The sequence below is a fragment of the Mirounga leonina genome, unplaced genomic scaffold, assembly GCF_011800145.1.
Source record: "Mirounga leonina isolate KUSES-001 unplaced genomic scaffold, KU_Mleo_1.0 Mir_165, whole genome shotgun sequence".
Lineage (NCBI taxonomy): Eukaryota > Metazoa > Chordata > Mammalia > Carnivora > Phocidae > Mirounga > Mirounga leonina.
Genome location: NW_023270415.1, coordinates 33,975,900 through 33,995,287, shown reverse-complemented (window position 1 = coordinate 33,995,287; position 19,388 = coordinate 33,975,900). Strand labels below are relative to the sequence as shown.

The following is a 19,388-nucleotide window of genomic DNA, read 5'->3' as shown; positions in this document are numbered from 1 at the left end:
AGTTGTAAATCAAGGGCTCTTTTTGGGTATTGCTCTAGACAAATATTTGTACTGGGTGGACTCTACCTGACTATTGCTGACAAGATTTTGGTGTTCAAAGTGCAAGATGGAATTAATGGTATGTGTTTTAAGATCCTGCCTCAGCTGGGCTGATCTCTGCTTGGGTATACTACATGTGACCTTAAAGCCTGCAGTATTCAAATGCCCCATTCCTAGGTGGGCCTTAGGTTAATAAAAAGCCTAAAATGGTATCTGAAATTGGTGTGTGTCTGTGTGTCTGTCTGTGTCTGTGTCTGTGTATCTGCAAATACACGTATTTTCAGGGGGCAAAGATCCAACTTCTACTACAATCTTAAAGGAGTGTATGACCGAAAAAGGATTAAGAATGACAGATCTAGACGCCCTGGAGCACTGGACCCATTATCAAGCCAGAGCCTTAAGTTTAGGGAGAGAAAGCAAGATCTTTATACAAATTGTGACATAGGTTCAGGTCTTAGGCAAGATAGAACCCCAATTACCAGGACTAAACCATAGAATTAGCTAAGTGTCATTTAAACTGGCAGGATAATTTAAAGCTCGTTTCAACTCCCTCTACCTACACACAAGTTTGATCCATAGCCTGTAGATCAATCTTTAAGATGGTAGTTAGGTCATAATAGCTGGGAGCCATACAAAGAGGCATGCAGGAATCACACTCACCTGAGATCTTATATGTTAGATGCAGAAAACCAAACATGATAGAATTATGGCCTCAAATTAAAAATTCCAAAAAGTATCCAAAATAGTAGGAAAACATAAATTTAACACCTCTAAGATCCGTTTAAATAAAAAAGGCTTTTATTTGTATATATCATTCAAGCCTTAACCTATTTTTGTGTTTTGATCTGATAAGATAAAATTTGAAATCGTTCATCTTTATTTTTTTCTTTTCCATTTTTTATTTAAATTCTAGTTAGTTAACATACAGTGCAATATTGGTTTCAAAGGTAGAATTCAGTGATTCATCACTTACATACAACACCCAGTGTTCATCATAGCAAGTGCCCTCCTTAATACCCAACACCCATCTAGCCCATCCCCCACTCACCTCCCTCCATCAACCTTCAGCTTGTTCTCTATCATTAAGAGTCTCTTATGGTAGGTTTCCCCCTTTGTTTTTTCCCCCTTCACATATGTTCATCTATTTTGTTTCTCAAATTCCACATATGAGTGAAATAATGTGGTATTTGTCTTTCCCCCACTGACTTACTTCACTTAGCAAAATACACTCTAGCTCCATCCACATCATTGCAAATGGCAAGATTTCATTCTTTTTGATGGCTGAGTAGTATTCCAGTGTGTGTGTGTACTATATTTATATATACATATATATATATATATATATATATATATATATATATATATATATACACCATACATTCTTTATTCACTCTTCAGTCAATGGACATTTGGGCTCTTTCCATATTTTGACTATCATTAATAATGTTATAAACATCAGGGTGCATGTACCCCTTTGAATCAGTAGTTTTGTATCCTTTGGGTAAATACCTAGTAGTGTAATTGTTGTACTGTAGGGTAGTTCTATTTGAAACTTTTTGAGGAAGCTCCATACTGTTTTCCAGAGTGACTGTACCAGTTTGCATTCCCACCAACAGTGCAAGAGGGTTCCCCTTTTTCTGCATCCTCACCAACACCTGTTGTTTCTTGTGTTGTTAATTTTAGCTATTCTGACTGGTGTGAGGTGATATTGTAGTTCTGATTCATATTTCCCTGATGATGAATGATGTTGAGCATCTTTTCATGTGTCTGTTAGCCATCTGGATGTTTTCTTTGGAAAAAATGTCTATTCATGCCTTGTGCCCATTTCTTAACTGGATCATTTGTTTTTCGGGTGTTGAGTTTGATAAGTTCTTTATAGATTTTGGATAGTAACCCTTCATCATCAGATATGTCATTTGCAAATATCTTCTCCCATTCCTTAGGCTGCCTTTTAGTTTTGCTGATTGTCACCTTTGCTGTGCAGAAGCATTTTATCTTGATGAAGTCCTAATGGTTCATTCTTGCTTTTGTTCCCCTCGCCTCCGGTGACATGTCTAGTAAGGAGTTGCTATAGTTGAGGTCGAAGAGGTTACTGCCTGTGTTCTCCTCTAGGAGTTTGATGGTTTCCTGTCTCACATTTAGGTCTTTCATCTTTGAACTTATTCAAAGTAAGAAAGTGGTCCAGTTTCATTCTTCTACAAATGGCTGTCCAATTTTCCCAACATCATTTGTTGAAGAGACTTTCTTTTTTCCGTTGGATATTCTTTCCTGCTTTGTTGAAAATTAGTTGACCATAGAGTTGTGGGTCCATTTCCAGGTTTTCTATTCTGTTCCATTGATCTTTGAAATTGTGCATCTTTAATACAGGACTGATAAAATAATTCATGGAAAAAGGCAAAAAATAAATATTGACTAAAAAAGGAAGAAAAAATAAGACTTAAATAAAAAACAGTGTATCTGTACATACTATAGAGACAGTACTTAACATTTTTAGAGAGTTGAAGTTACTTTCTATTTAGTCTGTATAAGTAATAAGCATCTCTACTTTTATAAACAAGCCAAACCAAATAAACAGACTGAGAGATGGTTTCTGAGTTCCATGCTTATAGAAATAAGCTAGGATGTTTCACTCTCTAACTACACTAAAATCAGCCAAAGTGACCACAAGGATCCCATCAGCCTTATTTTAAAAATTAAAATAAAACAGAAAAAAAAAACTTCAATTTTTTTTTTTTTTTTTTTTTTTTTTTTTAGATTTTAAAGAACTTCTGAGGTTTTTGTCCTGGAAGGGAAATTTCTAAGCCTGGAGGACTTTGACTTGGTTCCTCTGATTTTCACTCTTCCTATGGTAACACTCTCACTGTGATTCTTTTCCCCAGAAATCTGAATGAAGTCTGAACAAAGCTTACTTCCAACTTATTCCCCTGCAGAACTGAGATAGGCAAGGATTTTCAAAGTGAAGGAGGAAAATATAAATGAACATGAAACACAAGAAACACAAGTCCTGATGGGCTTATAAGTGACAGGTTTTACATACAACCATCCCTCATTCTGTAGAATAGTCTTCACCCCTTCTACATACCATCTAGCCCTAAGGAAGGTGCATCAGAGGCACCTGGTTCAACTCCCTTGCCTTTCAGTTCTCAGCCTAATTCCAAAAGGGTCAGTGCATGTGATTTCTCACCACACAGGAAATGCATACCTCAACCTCTATGGAGCCAAAGCCCAGAGATCTTAACTTAGTTCGTCATATAAAGCTACTTATAGAATTGTTATCTTGACCTCTACATACAGGTCTAAGACTATAACAGTTTCTTAATCATAAGCAAACATAATTTGCAATCAGTAAGGAATATACTAACATGAGTTACAGGAGTTGGGGATGAATGGAAGACATCAAGATCAATCCATCACATGAGGTGCCTGGGTGGCTCAGTCAGTTAAGCATCTGCCTTCAGCTCAAGTCATGATCTTGCGGCCCTGGGACGGAGCCCTGTGTCGGGTTCCCTGCCCAGCAGGGATTCCTTCTCCCTCTCCCTCTGCCCCTCTGCACTGCTCATGCTCTCTATAAATAAAATCTATTTTTTAAAAAAGTTCAATCTATTGTAGTTCAGGGTGCCCATTCATCTCCCCTTCAGGTAGAGACTAAGAGTATACTTTTTAAAAAGAACATTGTTCATTTGTTTCTTATTAAGTACAACTCTTACAGCATGTCAAGTTGGAGTAGGGATCCTGGGAAGCTGCTCGGGCCAAAAATCTCTCCTTTGCTATCCTGTACTATTTCATGACATCCTGTTGTTTAAATGTATTTCTTCACTTTAAAATCATCATGTAAAACACAAATGTGACCAGAAGAAGTTAATTATGGTTATTAAATTATTTTCTGCCATTAATACAGAATTTGTGAATTTGTTTAAAGATGGTTAGCTAACCAAGGTTAGAAAAATTTGGACATGGGTTGGAAGTTGGAAGAGATGTATTATAGGCAGTCTGGGGGCATCTCCAAAGTAGGGTAGCCAAGTGGTAGCATTAGGAATCTGCAAACCTGAAAAAGAGAGAATACCATGAAAGATAAAATGTGTATTTCACAGATCTGTTAACAAACTGCAATCTTGACCTCTGCTTTCCCTAAAATGAGTAAGAGCTTTCAGAAAGTAAGTTATTTTAAAGGAATATCTAAGATGGCCATGCAATTTTTATGTACAATTTAATTGCAGCAGGGCTGAAACTCGGGGAGAAGGGCCCGAGATCAGAGTACAAGGCTCTGAAAGGAAAAGGGAAGTGGCTACTTGCTTGAAAATGTTCGTAGGTATCCTGGTCTGCCAATGAGCTGCACACTTCAGATTCCAACTTGCAAGGGAAGCATTTTCTGAGCCTCCTTGGAAAAAACCCATGACCCCAAACCCTCCCGTTGAAGTTCTGTCCAGAGACTTGGTATTGGTCCAAGGAGAAAGTCTGATTTCGTTTCTGGGAGGCAGGACCTTGTTGGGAAGGTTGTAAGATGGACATGATGGTGACAAGTCTGGAACCTCTGGGCTTGGATGCATAGCTCTCGCAACACCTTAGAGATGGGGTGCTGCAGCCCCAAAGATTACAAAATTATATTTAACATGTTTTTCTTTCTTTCAAAACAGTTTAATTTTCAGAAAGACAAAGGGTTAGTCTTGAAAAAATTATATAGAAACCCAAGAGAGCACACTGTGCATGTCAGCTGTCTCAGGCACAACGAAATGCAATAATCAAAAAGGCATTTATAGTTTGCTTTATACAAAGAAAATGGGAAAATATACTTCCATATGCTTAGAACAATTAAGTACCACAATGAAAGACAGAAGTTTTTTTAATTACAAGTGCAATTTACAAATATTCTGCCTTTTCTTTTCTTCCAATATTCTGTTTTTCTTTTCTTTTTTTTTTTTTTTAGATTTTATTTATTTATTTGAGAGAGAGTGAGAGACAGCATGAGGGGGGAGGGTCAGAGGGAGAAGCAGGCTCCCCCATCGGGAGCCCGATGCAGGACTCGATCCTGGGACTCCAGGATCATGACCTGAGCTGAAGGCAGTCATTTAACCGGCTGAGCCACCCAGGCGCCCCTCTGTTTTTATTTTCTAATGTGACTAGCTAGAAACTATACAGTTCATATTCTCTTATAAGCAACGAAGAGAAAATAAATGAAAATTGATGACATATAAGTAATTATCTATTATGCCTACATTCTTCGGATTTGTTTGGTGCGTTTGTAGTATCACAACATATGCAGTGTAACCGAGAGCTTAGCAGTAGTCTTGCTTTCTCTTAAACTGTGGGTAATACCTATTTTGCACTCAGTATCAGATAGCACTTGTGTGTCTCTTGCCTTTATTTCTATTTTTGCTTCTGGAAATCTCAGCCATTTTTGACAAAGGGCATAAAAGGTATATTTTTAAAGCAGCGGTTCTCCAAGTGTAATTCTCAGAAGAGCAGCATCAACATCACTTGCGGACTCATTAGAAATACAAATTCTCAGCTTCCACCCCAGACCTATTGAATCAGAAACTCTGAAGGTGAGGCCAGGCAATCTGTGGCCTAATAAATCCTCCAGGTGATTCTGATGCATGCTAACCTTTGAGAACCAATGGCATAAAGGAAGCGTGGAACAAAGATTTTATGTGTTGCAGAACTATGACTCCTTTTTTTTTTCTTTTTCTAATTACTAAATATGTATGTTTTCTCTTCTTTTTTTTTTTAAAAAAGATTTTATTTATTTATTCATTCATAAGAGACAGAGAGAGAGAGAGGGAGAAGCAGGCTCCCTCTGAGCAGGGAGCCCGATGCGGGATTCGATCCCAGGACCCTGGGATCATGACCTGAGCTAAAGGCAGACGCTTAACCATCTGAGCCACCCAGGTGCTCTGTTTTCTCTTCTTATGCCATGGAGTTTGGTGGGATTTTTTCACCTTGGTTTTTTTCAAACAAAGACCTTTTTTCTCACGTAAGAGTATAATTGTCATGTCGATCACATGAAATAAAATAACTTTTCCATGTGTTCATCTGGTGAGAAGATTTCCCATTTTTTAAGGTGATAAAATAATATTCAGAAGGAAGCACATTGGCTGAATTCACATGATGTGTCTGTGGACGCATGAAAACTGCAGAAATGGTTCTTGTTCCTTTTGTGAATTTTTAAATATGATGTTTTTAGTAAAAAAATTATTAAATAATTTTATTACAAAAATAATATATGTTCATATACACAATACACATGTAAATCAAGTAAAAGTTCATTCTCTCTCTCATCTCTCCCCCCCTTCAATCATATCCCTTTCAAGACAACAAATGATATGAGACTGGGATTTATCTTTCCTCTCACTCTTCACTGAATGCATGTGTATATGCAAAAAAAATTAAATACAAAATCAGGATCATATTATGCTGCGGATCTGCCATTCATTTTTTAACACCTAAAATAATACAAACACAATTGCCCAGTGTCATTATTTCATCCATCTGCCTTAAGGTTATTTCAAAATGCCTGCCTTTACAAACCCTGATTCGATTAACATCCCTGTATGTATATTTCAAATTAGTCTTGTTAATTTTTCAGTAGCCTGGAGTTCTAAAGATGAGATGTGGGGGCCCAATTCCATGTCCATTTATCATGTAAATAAATACTATAAACCAATGACTGTAGCACTCATTTTTAGTATTTAAAAAATAATATCTATGTTTTAAATTTTGCCCCCTATCACAGGGATCTGCCATTGTTTTGACTTTCATTTTCCCACACAATGATCACATAGAACATCTTTTCACACACTAGGGGCCATTGGTGAGCAAAGGGTCTAAAAAGTCCCCTTTTGGAGGCAAAGGAGAAAAGGTGACCTCTATATGTTCCAGGGGATCAAAGGGATGGTGGGCTTCTCCCCTCCTCTGCTGTGTGGATTAACAAGTGTTGCTCAGAGTTGCAGTCCTTCCCTGGGCCTGATGCATTTGACAGGCTGCACAATGGAAGCTGGCAGAGACAAATTCTCTCCAAAGACCAAGGGAGATCTACTGCGCTTAACTGGAGAAGAGTCATGGATGTGCAATCAGATTGTCATCTTTCCCAATATCTGTGTTTTCTTCATCTGTGTGCTCAGAGATTATAGTCACAGTTGTTCTCCATGAACTCAAAAATAAATTAACAAGTCCGGGCTATATTGAAGATAAAGGGGAGAAATTTTTTTAAATATGAAAAGTGGATCAACCCTTATACATTTATTTAGAATAAAACACCTGCAACTCTACTAAGTGATGTACCAATTCTTCCAACTGTGAATCTTAAAGTAAAAGTTCTGTGTGTGGATGGGTGCAGAACACTGTGGCATGAAGACCATATTTGGCTCCCCCAGGCTGCAATGTGAGAAATTCCTTTTACATAATAATATGAGGGCGGCTGTGTCCAGCCAAGCAGGGTTCAATTTCTTAAGTCATGGAGGTTTATCAGGTCAGGCAAAGTTTCAGAATCACTTAATCTCACCTTTCATCATCCATTATGGTAGAGCTAAAGGTATCTGATTCTAGATTTATGTGCCTGTAATGTTTTCGTGTTGCTCTGAAATGAGGCACCAGCAAGTGTACTCCCCAGATAATAGAAGTTAGCCTTTCTCATTACTGATGTCTTTTAGCCTCTCAAGCAGATATGATAACTCAATTCAGAGAGCCCCACCATTTTATAGACTGATGATGGTCTAATCATCCTGCTCCACACAGCTCAGTTGCATTTCCAAGACCAGTCTTCCTCCTAAGCCCCTGCCTCATCTGCCCTCCCGCCCCCCATCTTACTTGGATCGCTTAGCTGTTGGAGCTTTTCTCACGCATCTCTTGGCCACGGAGGAGGGCAGAGGGCCGCCTTCAAAGCTCAGCAGCAGCTGTCACTGCCAGTACCATGAGCAGGAACTGAGCACCCGCCCCCTTCCCAGCCTTCTCTAGCAGGGGTGGCTAAGGCTTGGGCTAATTTGATACTCTCTGTCGCAGTTTATGGTCTATTAAAAATTGAACTTATTTATTCTCCAGTTAGAAGGTTTCAAGTTTCCGGTGCTAAGATTAGACCAAGTCTTAGGTAGAGAGATGATATCTCTTCCCGAAAATGGTGTACTTAGATTCTGGCACATTTTCCAGAGAGGAGATGTCTCATAGCTCAGTGCGTATTAGAGCAGGCTTCCTTGATTGAAAATTCTGTTATTCTAGTTCCAGGTGGGGCTTATTCAGTGGGCTCGAATTCCTTGTTCACAGTATCATAAATGTCCCATGGAAATAAATTAATAAACTCAACTCATTTGTTTATCCATGCCAACACTTAACAAATATTTATTGAGGATGATTGAGTATCTGCTAAAGGTAGTGGAAGATTCGTAGAATCTTATCGTTTAGTGGACAGACACTAGGGGGCTTAGACCCTGCCCCTCGGCGATGGCGGCAATATTGACTGCCATATTGGAGGCAGGAGGAGAACAATCCTGAGTTCATGAAAGGCAGGAAGAGCTCAGAGTACCAGCAAGTCACTCAGTGCCGGTACTTTAGCAGAGAGACTGAAGAGATGAGTTTTTAGTTAAAACAGTAACATTTTCACAGATGTGACTTGAAAGTAAATCTGCATTTCTTAAATGACTAGCTGATAGAATACTTGACAGCATCTATTATCTGCATGAACAGAAATATTTATTGTGCTGTGCATTTGTGCATAGCACTCTACCAGGGGCTGGAAAAATATGGGCAAAGGTTAGTTTTTGAATTAAGAAACTGGAGTTTTTCTCATTAGTTGTAAAGGCAACAAGGGACTACTTGCAGCAAAAGCGTTGAGAAAGAAAAATGTTCCCTTTACTTTTTTCCTAATTGTGAGTGAATAGACATGCAACAAAGTACCAACCATGACGACTTAGCAAATCTATATAGACTTAATAGCTCTTATAAAATAAAACTCACATCAAAATCAGTCTGACTCACCTTCATGCTATTGTGCTACCAGGGAATTAAAGGTGAACTGTGCACATGAATGATTTTATTGGTAATCATTTTGCCAAAGCACACATTCTTAACTCTTCTTAATCACTGTCTCGTGTGTCTATTATTGACATCAGCATTGACATTTTCTTCAAAATAATATACGACATGTTATCTGCCTAGAAAATCCAGTAGAATCAGTGGGTGACCAGTCAGAACTTAGAAAATTCAGTAAGATCACCAGATAAAATAACAGTGTAGAAAAATCCACTCCTTTCAGTTACATCAACCATAGTCAATTGAAAAATATTCAAAGAGCAATACACCTTACAGTAGTAATAAAACTATTAGTTTATCATATTATTTCAACCACCTCTACTTCCCTTGCTGCCCCTACCACACACACACACACACACATACACACACACACACTTATACCTGCATTTTAAAAAGCAACATCCCTAGATCTTTTTCAGCTCAATAGAAAGCTAATTTCTCGGAAACTTTTTTCCTGAATGTGTCAATTCAGTTATGCCCACGGCTGAAATTCATTCCCATTTAGCCAGTTTCCTCCTCAGTACCCCAGCTACCACCACCAATCTCCACCACTACTTAATGACTCTTTGAAAAGTGCTCTCTGCCCCCTACCTATTGTGGGCTGAATAATGGCCTCCAAAGATGCTTATGCCCTAATTCTCAGAACCCATGAATTTGTGATCTTACAAGGCAAAAGAGAGTTTGCAGAAGTGATAATAAATTAAGGATCCTGAGATGGGAAGATTATTTTGGATTATCCAGGTTGGCCTGATATAATCACAAGATTCCATGTAAGGGGGAAGAGCAGAGAGAGAGAAGGTGCTAAGCTGCTGGCTTTAAAGATGGAGAAGGGGTCACAAGACAAGACATGCAGGCAGTTTCTAGAAGCTAGAAAAGGCAAGGAACCAGATGGCCACAGAGCCCCCAGAAGGATTACAGCCCTGCCAACACCTTGATTTTAGCCCCAAGACTCATTTCAGTCTTCTGACCATCAGAACTGTTAAGAGAATAAAATTCCATCCATTGCTTTGATTTAAGCCAATTATTTTAATTAATTAATTAATTTATTTATTTATTTATTTATTTATTTATTTATTTTTGCAACTTTGCTTTTGTCTTACTGCCCCTCAGCAGGCGGCGGGAGTCAGGGCCCAGGCTGGGGCTGCCTGGCTCAGCCAGCGGGTCTCTACAATGTGTGCGGAGGTGCCACTCGCCCCCTGCAGGGAAACGAGCCATCGGGAACGTCTCCAAGTCCGGGAAGGGTCGGCCCCTGGGCCTGGCGGTTTCGGGCGGGGCGGAGCGGCGCCGCAGGGCCGGCGGGCCCCCTCCCGCAGCGGTCAGACGTCGAGAGAGGAGGCGGGGGGAGAGGGAGGGGGCTCGAGGGGGCGCGGCAGGCGCCGGCCCCCCCCCCCCAGCACCCAGCACCCGTCACTGGTAGACGCTGGCGTCCGTGCCGCCCAGCGAGACGGGGGGCGAGTCGTTGTGCGTGAACCGGATACTGGTCACGTGGCTGCCGGGGCCGCCGTACACGAGGCTCGGCGCCTTAGCGCGCGCGCACGGGTCCTGGAACAGGTGCACTTTGCAGAGGTCGTTGGCCACGGCCGGCACGCGCTCGTTGTGGCAGTGGCACAGGGAGTTGACGTCGGTGCCACCTGAGCCGTCTGGCCACACGCCACACACATGGAAGCCCAGCGCGCAGGTAGAGGTGGCCCACTCCCGGTCTAGGCTGTCATAGCGATTCCTCGGCAGCTTGCAGCCTCCAACTACGTAAAGTATCGCATAGTCCCCAGAACTGGACATGATGAAACTCCCATCCTTGGACCGGTCAAGGTGAGTGATGAAGCTGGAGTGACACACACAAGTCAATAAATCTTTGATACGTGTTGCAGCAGCAATAAGAAACTTCTAGGTTACCTCTATGTATCATTTGCCATAAACCCTGGACCACAGAGCTGTTCAGAGTTAACCTGTATGATCAGTGCACACCTCAGGGTGACAGTAGCTGGAGAACGTGTGCTGAGGGCACAGGTTAGGAGAAGAAAGGATGAAGTGGAATCCAAGTGGAGCTTCTAGTAGTGAGCTCCCACTGCGTTTCAGATATTGTGCTGAATGCTTTACACATGTTATCTCTTGAACTTTTTCTCTTTATTATCTTTTTAAAATATCTTTGAGGTAGCCACTGCTTGTCTTCATGAGTATTGATGGTCTTTAATTGTAAGCTCATTATTTGATCATTATTTGTGGAAGTCTTAAATTCTAAATTGCACCATCTTTCCTTTAGAGAGGTCAGTAGCCAGTGGCCATCACCAAACAGTTCAGTTCCCTTGAGAGTCTTGGCTTAGCAGGAGAATCATGGGTTCAGATTCCAGTGGCCCAAGCCTCAGAATTACTATAGGGTTAAAGAAGATAAAAAGATTGCAAAATCCCATATATTTTTTTATCTTTCTGGAAGGATTTATGAAAGAAGGGCTATGGAATTTGTCTCCCAATACTAGTTGACAAAGATTTAACGGGACTTAATCTGTTCTTTCTGTATCTTTATCTCTTGTTTTGTTTTTAATTTCTTCCTTTTAACCAAATGTTACAACCAGGAAACATAATCTGTATGTAACATCAGCACACGCTCTCCACATTCTTCCGAGGAATTTGGTCTCCTCATTGGTGTACCATATATAGTACCAGTAATGGGTTTTGAGCCAGCTATGTTTATCTTGGAACTCGTTTTTTCAAGAATCTGGATGTTCCAGGGTATCTAAAAGAGGCCAGGGCTCAGAGATCCTATCTGTGTCCACATTATCATAGGCCTTGGCGGAATGAGCTTTGTGGCAACTCCCGCTAAGTTGTCCACAAGATTGAAGTACCACTGCAAGCAGCTTTGATGGCGGTTTTGCACAGATGAAGAGAAACAGAAAACAACCCTTTAAAAAGTTGCTCTTCTGTTCCTCCAGCTTTCCTTTCTGCTTCACTTCTCCTTCCAAGTAGTGTCTTTCTCCTTTCAAACCCTTTCCACCAATGAAAATAAGAAGGATCCTGATGTCATGTCATCATTTGCATTTGGTTGAACTTCATTTTGTTCATGGGTTAGCTATTCCAGGTCTTTCTATTTTTAAGTGTATCTTGAATTTCCCCAGGCTCCACCCACCAACCTATAAGGACAAATTAAGTCACTGATTCTTTGCTCCGACTTGCTGGACTAGACCCTCCATACTTCCACACCAGTTGAAACCTTACCCCAGTTCATTCTTGGCATCTTTCAAGATGTTTTAGATGCTCTGAAACACGTCTGCTCTTGTTCTTTCATCTGGCCTTCCTATTATGGCCTTACTTACCTCAAAAGCAATTTGAAAGAGGGGCCACCCTACTACCTTGGCTGCTGGCAACCCCCCTGGGAAGGCTACTTCCCTGACTAGGGTACAATTGGGGGTTCTTTCCCAACTTCATATCTTCAAGGTATCAAGGGACACTCACTTCTTTCAGTTCTCACTGTGTTCAAGTTACCCGTGTGGTGTTTTGTGACGTGATGGGCTAGATGTCCCCCAGATTGTTGCAGTTTGTCAACTGGGCCCTTAAACAACTTTGCTTTGGGCTGTGGATCTCACAAAATCCATCTTGAAGATAGTCCCTTTGATTTTACCTGCCATATTAGCTTTTTGTGTGTTTTTTTATTTAGGAAAATAAGAATTTGCTGCTACAGTAATAGCCTTTAATCTACACGTCCCATTCCCTCTCCCTGGTTTCCTTCCTAAAGACCACAATCACCTGAAATTGATGTATATTTTTCTCAAGTATATCCTTTGTGATTACTACATAGTACAGATCCATAAGTTATATGTTGCATTGTTATGCATGCTTTAAACTTCATATAATTGGTATTATACTATGTGCATTATTCTTCAATTTAACTCTTTTTTGCATAATTATGCAAAACATAATTATGTTTTTTGAGATTTATGTGTTGATACACATAGTTCTATTTAAATTCCATCATATGACAATGCCACAATGTATTTGTCTATTCTCCTACTGGTTGATATTTATTTCCAGAAACTTTTAGCTATTAACTACTACAAAAATACTTCTATAATTTTTCTTTTTCCTTCTTTTTTTTTTAAGATTTTATTTATTTATTTGAGAGAGAGAATGAGATAGAGAGAGCATGAGAGGGGGGAGGGTCAGAGGGAGAAGCAGACTCCCTGCTGAGCAGGGAGCCCAATGTGGGACTCGATCCGGGACTCCAGGATCATGACCTGAGCCGAAGGCAGTCGCTTAACCAACTGAGCCACCCAGGCACCCTTTTCTTTTTCCTTCTAAAGGGATCTGAAGCAATTTTAAGTGTGAAAAATTTAGAATGAGGAAGTATGATCTCTTCAGAGATCATAGAATTGTCACTCAAGGTCACAGTACTTAGGTAGAATTTGGGAAAAGGGTAGTAGGAAGACAGAGTTGCTTTCCTAGAATATCCCTTCCTTTCTTCTTATCATCTCCCTAACTCTCACAACTTTTTGCTTCCTCTTTTTCTGCCACCAAAACTCTCCTATATGGTCAATCCAGAGCCCATCCAATCTCTTACAGTGAAAATAGTCTGCTTTTGGGATTAAGCAGATCTGAGTAAAAATAATGCCTCTACCTCTATGAAAACGTGAACAAAGTTGTATAATCCATCTAAACTTCATTTTTCTCATCTATTAAAATTAGAATGTTATTAATGACTCTATAGTGTTATTGTGAGGAATAAGAGATAATGGGGTGGGAGGACTTAGAGCAGACTGGACTCTTATAGAGAGATGTTGTGTGTCGCCTCCTGTCAAAACCCCCCGGGGGCTCTGTGACTTCGAGCCTTTCCACATTTCTCCAGCAAGGCAATCAGCTTTTTAAATGCGGGCACAGGTCTCCTAGTGTTTCCAGAGAAAAGAAATACAAGTTGTCCGTTTCAAGGCCTGAGGCTGGCAATTGGTGCAGAGCCTTTTCTGTTTGTCGAAGCAGCAGTAGATAACTTCCTAACTCATCTCTTCAGAAATAATTTCTTCCTTCAGACTGTTAACAATTTCCCATTGTGTTTAACATAAATTAACTTTACACATGGGAGACCCTGAGTAATGGTTTCCCGTCTTCTTTTCTAAACTCACCTCAAATCACTTTCCCCCCACTTACTATGTCTCAGCTCTGCTTCAGCTCTTTTGCATGTAGCAGACTTCCAGAAACTCTGTGACTTAAAATAACGATTTTTTATTTCTCACAGTTCTATGGAGTGGGAGTGATGGGTAAAGGGAATAGGAGGGTTGGTTTACTGGTTTTGCCTGGACTCACTCCTGCAGCTGTATTTAATTAGAGGATTGGCAGGGAGCTAAGTTCAGCTGGGACTCTGGGATGACCAGGTTTTGCTCTCCAAGTGGTATTTCCATTTAGAGGAGACAAGACCAGGCAGGGCTTTTCTCATGGCCCATCTATGTTCTAAACAAGCACTTATCAAGCCTGTGCTTGTGTTGTGTTGATGTCCCATTGGACAAAAAAGTCACAAGGCTAAGCCCAAAGTCAATAATGGGAGGGGGCTACATTCGGGCGTGGACATCAGGAAGCAGAGTTCAATGGGGGCCATGCATGTGACAAGACCCAATGGCCTGATTTTATTTCCTAGAATGTACTGAGATTTTTTTTCTACCTTAGCATCTTTGCATAGTTTCTTCCTTTATTTATTCAACAACTATTTAGACACCCACAGATACTGGAAAAATGCTCAGGGCTTTCATGCAGCTTTCCTTCTAAAGGGAAGAAACACACAATAAGCAAGTGAAAAACTAAACAAGAAAATTTTTATGGTGAGTAGAACTCTGAAGAAATAAATCAGGATGGCGGGTTGCAAGTGATTAGCAAAAGAAGAAAAGTTAAGTTTAGGGAGGACAGGAGGGCCTTCTGAGGGGATGGCACTGGATCTGAAACTGGAAAGATGAGAAGAGCTAGTCATGTGACGTTATAGGCAAGGAGTGTTCCAGACAGAAGAAATGGCTCACACACTTCTACCACTGCCCTCAATACCTCCTCCTCCTCCTTGGTTTCCTCTATGCATAGCTGGTGGCTTCTCCTCTCGGCTTGAAGAGCACTTCTTTCTGTAGGCTTTCTCCGTCTGCCTAATCTACAGTAGCCCATTCCTGTCCCTACCACTCCCCACCTGGTTTACAATTTACAATTTTTAGTAATTTGCTTGTTGTTTATTTATTTAAGTGCCCAATAAACTATAATGCCTACGAAGATATGGCCATGTCTGTCAATTTTTTGAATAATCTCATACAACTATGATTATTCAACATTCAACAATAATTGTTAAGTGTCTAAATAAATGAATTAACATAGTAAGTCCCAAAGGCTGTAAGTGTGACTACAAGACGCCTGGAGCAGGATAAGTTCCTACGTCCAGTTCTTGATGGGCCCAGACTACTGTTGCCCTTCTCTCTCCAGGTTGGATTTGGGACCAGTCCACTGCGCAGGTTCTTTCTGGGGGTTTCATTTTCAAAGGGTCTTTGGAACTTTCCTGGCTCTGAGCTTAGGTCAGCACTGCCTTGTCCAGTCTAATAGCTTTTAATAAATTTAAACCCCAGAGACAAAGCTTTGGGTATTGGTCCTTTTTCCTTAAAAACTCTCCTAGGATTCTTACACAAAATTCCTGTCTCTTTCTCCTGCTATCTTCAAATTTTCATGGAAAAAAATGACTTAACTCTGTCATATTAGACAATGTGAACAATGATAGCAGCCACCAATCATAGTGTGCATCCCAGGTACCAGACACATGAAACGTAATATCATTAACCTTCACTACAGTCCTACTGGGTAGGATTTCTTGTCCCCATTTTTCAGATGAGGAAACAGAGACTTACAGAGATACAAGCACCTTCTACAATGTCACACAAGGAGTAAATGGTCCCCAAGTGCAGGCTCCCCAAGTCTCAACCTGATCGTCTTCCTACACCCATATTGCCATTGTGTTGACACACTCAACATAAGGGAGGGAAATACAGGTCCACTATGCCTCGCTTCATCCCTAAAATCCAAAACTTCCTGAGAACCAAAAATTTTTCTGCAAAAAACCTGACCTGACTTGACCAGAACTCATGTGTGAGCAAAACTTGACCTGAACTGATATGAAGCTATTTATAGTCCTTCTTTATTCCACTTACTATGACTATTCATACATTTTGCTGGAAAAATTGTAATGTGTTAAATTACAGGGTGAATTCCAAAGCACATGTGGCCCCAGGGGTTTCAGATAAGCAACTGGGAATCTGTAATAAGTTATATTTGTGAATGACTTTATACAGTTATAAGGTAATTAAACAACCAGTTCACAATAACTAGAAGTAATCTACATGTCTGTCAATTAGGGAATGGCTAACTAAACAATGACAGTCCATGCAACAGAATATTGTAAAGCCCAAAGAAAACGTTCTTTGTATAGTGATATGGCCAAATTCCAACACGGTAAGTGGAAAAGGGTCCAAAAATGTACATATAGTATAACACTATTTGTATTCTTTAAAAAGAGGAAACATATGCAATTATTTCCACATATCCGTAATAAATATCTCTAGAAGAGTATGAAAAAAATTGATAGCTTTGGTTCTCTCTGGGATAGAGAATGGGAAGGGGATTTTTTTTTATGTTTTACTCTTTTATATCTTTGAATTTAGAACCACATGAACATATTACCCCCTAAAATGAAAGTTATAAATAACAATATTCATAAATGATTTTTCACAATGTGGAGAAACTCAAAACACAAATGCTCCCCAAGTTAGCTGAGTTACAAGGGAATAGCCTCATGTTAGTCATTAGTGTGGCACATAATTAATGGCCCATGTTCTTACCTGCACCTTTTTCTCATTTAGGCAAGATGTTTTTCCTCACACTTTTAATCACTGGAGAGCTCACACTGGCCTCTGTTCCTGCCTCATGGCAACCTGTGCTTTCTCCTGTTTCTTAGCTCCCTAGATAGTATTCTTCCCCGGCCTAAACTCTCGGCCTCTGGTCACCTGAACCTGAACTCAACTAATGGTTGGTATCAAGTCACAGAAGAGGATCTTGGGCTGGAAGGGGGCTGAACCGGCAAGCAGGGATGGGTAGGGCAGGAGCATGAGTCCCGAGGCAGGTCTCAGTCGGTGCCCATGGTGGAACATCAACCCCAAGTCAAAGGCAAGGTCAGAGTCCAGGTGGGAGGACTGGGGCTGAGGTCCAGGGAGCAAAGCTGCTCCAGATGAGACAGAACTGAAACCAAGCATACAGGTGTATGTCTGACTCAAGCTAGGCACCAGACACAGAATCCAGCTTCCAAAAAAGATAGGTTCACACACAACCACTGCAGAATGGAAGGATGACACTCCCCCTGGACTGCTTCTAAGCATTTTTTCTGCTTAAAATAAGAGAGGGAGGAGGATTCTACAAGTGCTGCTTGGTAACATATAGTAGGGCAGAATGTGGTGCTCTTCCCTCCCGCATTCAGTGCTGTTTATCCCAATTTTATCCCCTAAGAAGCCATGGGTCACTGAGTTCCCAGCAAACTTTTCCCATCCATACATGGAGTTGGGTTGAATAATTTTGACGACAGCCCTGAGGTTTAATGAGGCAGGCTGGTGACATCAATGACGGCGGGTGAATAACTGTGAGTTACAAAATAAATTCACAGCTAATTTCAACAAGCAGACTTGTGATGCCTGAGGCGGTGCCTGCCTGCCATGGCGCCATTTGTTTTGTTCCTTGTTCATATTATGATGAAGGGATTAAGTTGTGCTCAATTTAGCTTCATCTAGACACTGCAGTTCAAGTCCTCTGTCATAGCTGCATTTCAGTCCTTCAGAATTGAATAGCAGCATAAAAACCTCTAAGGTGTGTCCATTTATCATCGACCTTTTCGTTGGTACAAGAACAGCCTTACAAGAAACAAATAATATACCAGGTCCTCGCCTCTAGGCTCTTTGAGGAACCAGTGAAGGAACTGGATTTTCAAGCTCACTTTGGAAGAGGCAAATAGGAAGGAGACTGAAAGCAAATCACACATCATTGCCTGAGGCAGGACACCTGCCCTGTCAGTCTCTGCTACATCCAAATGGAAAAATGGGGGATCTAGGATTACCTTCGCGCAATGCCAGTGGCCAAGCACTGAAAGGTCACATCTATTATTGTTGGCATTTCTCTCCTCTCTGGGCTGTTTTTTGAGCGTATGTCATACTCATCTCAAACAGAAGCTATGTTCATCAGGCCAGAACACTGCTGCTAATATCTGATCTAATAAAAGATACCCTATCTTTCTTGTCTTCAAACTTGATTATGTCGAGCTGCTACTAAAAGATGATTCATTTCTTCCTCACCACTCCCAACTTTATGCTTTAAGGACTTGAAACCTTAAGGTGTTATTTGTCACCTTTTATTTTAAAGTGACAATGATTCCTTTGAAGCCATTATAGTAACCAAAACCAATGACAGTCAGCCCCATGCCCAGGAGTGACTTTATATTACAGTCGAGGCTCTTTTAGAAGAAGCCACAGGACATTATTAATAATACCATGTTCACCAGCAAAGAGCTGGGCATTGTGTGTGTGGTATCAAAAGTTGATGGAGGACTAGAAGACACAATCTTAGACCAAAAAGCAAAATTAAGATAGAAAAGTGTAGCACCAGCAGGCACCAGCGGCAGGCAGCCACACAGTAGACTCTTGTCCCACTCTGCCGGGGGGCGGGCCAGGAGAACCCCTGGAGCCTGGACAGGAGCAACAAAAGACCACATTGTAGGAACGTTGTATGTAAACCTGGTGAGCTAGCCCCCCCAGGAATTACCAACAGGAGGAACTGATAACACTGCCAGGAATTCATCTTCCGCAGATCAAATCACTGCATAAAACCAGCGCTGTTTGTTTTAGGAAGTCCAAATGGATAAGCTTCATTCTCACTGGAGCTCGGTTCTTAGTAGACACAAGGGCTCTTAAGGACTCCTTTGGATTCTATGGGTCTCCATTTTTTGAAAGCATTAGTGACACGAACCTGGGAGGTGTTTTTCCTGGAGTTCTTTCTCACCAGACTGGTTCCGGCTGCCTTTTGGGTGATGATGGAACACTAAGGCACTTGCCAACATGCCAACCTCTCATTTTGTAATCCTTGGGCACTTGCACAAAGGTTGTGTGGAACTTTACCAACTAGTGAGAGGCAGAGGCAGGGGCAGTCTTAAAGGATTTAGGACTATTACTGCAATGTCCAAATATTGCATATTAAGGAATTCCACCATGGGTCCAGAGAAACTAGGTATAAGGGAATGCAATCAGAAGGCTTTCATTCAATAGCTTTTCACTCTTAACCCTGATGTTTTGAGACCC

The 19,388-nt window shown here is 40.9% G+C and overlaps 1 protein-coding gene across 1 annotated transcript; it reads right to left on the bottom strand.

The window, feature by feature from the left end:
- Window positions 1-10,296: 10,296 nt before the first annotated feature.
- On the bottom strand, window positions 10,297-19,085 carry LOC118014979 (echinoderm microtubule-associated protein-like 3). The gene is made up of 2 exons (XM_035011463.1): window positions 19,060-19,085; window positions 10,297-10,879 (listed from the first exon to the last, which is right to left on the bottom strand). The coding sequence occupies exon 2, from the start codon at window positions 10,834-10,836 to the stop codon at window positions 10,465-10,467; it is 372 nt and encodes a 123-aa protein (XP_034867354.1). The 5' UTR covers window positions 10,837-10,879; window positions 19,060-19,085; the 3' UTR covers window positions 10,297-10,464.
- Between the last annotated feature and the right edge of the window lie 303 nt (window positions 19,086-19,388).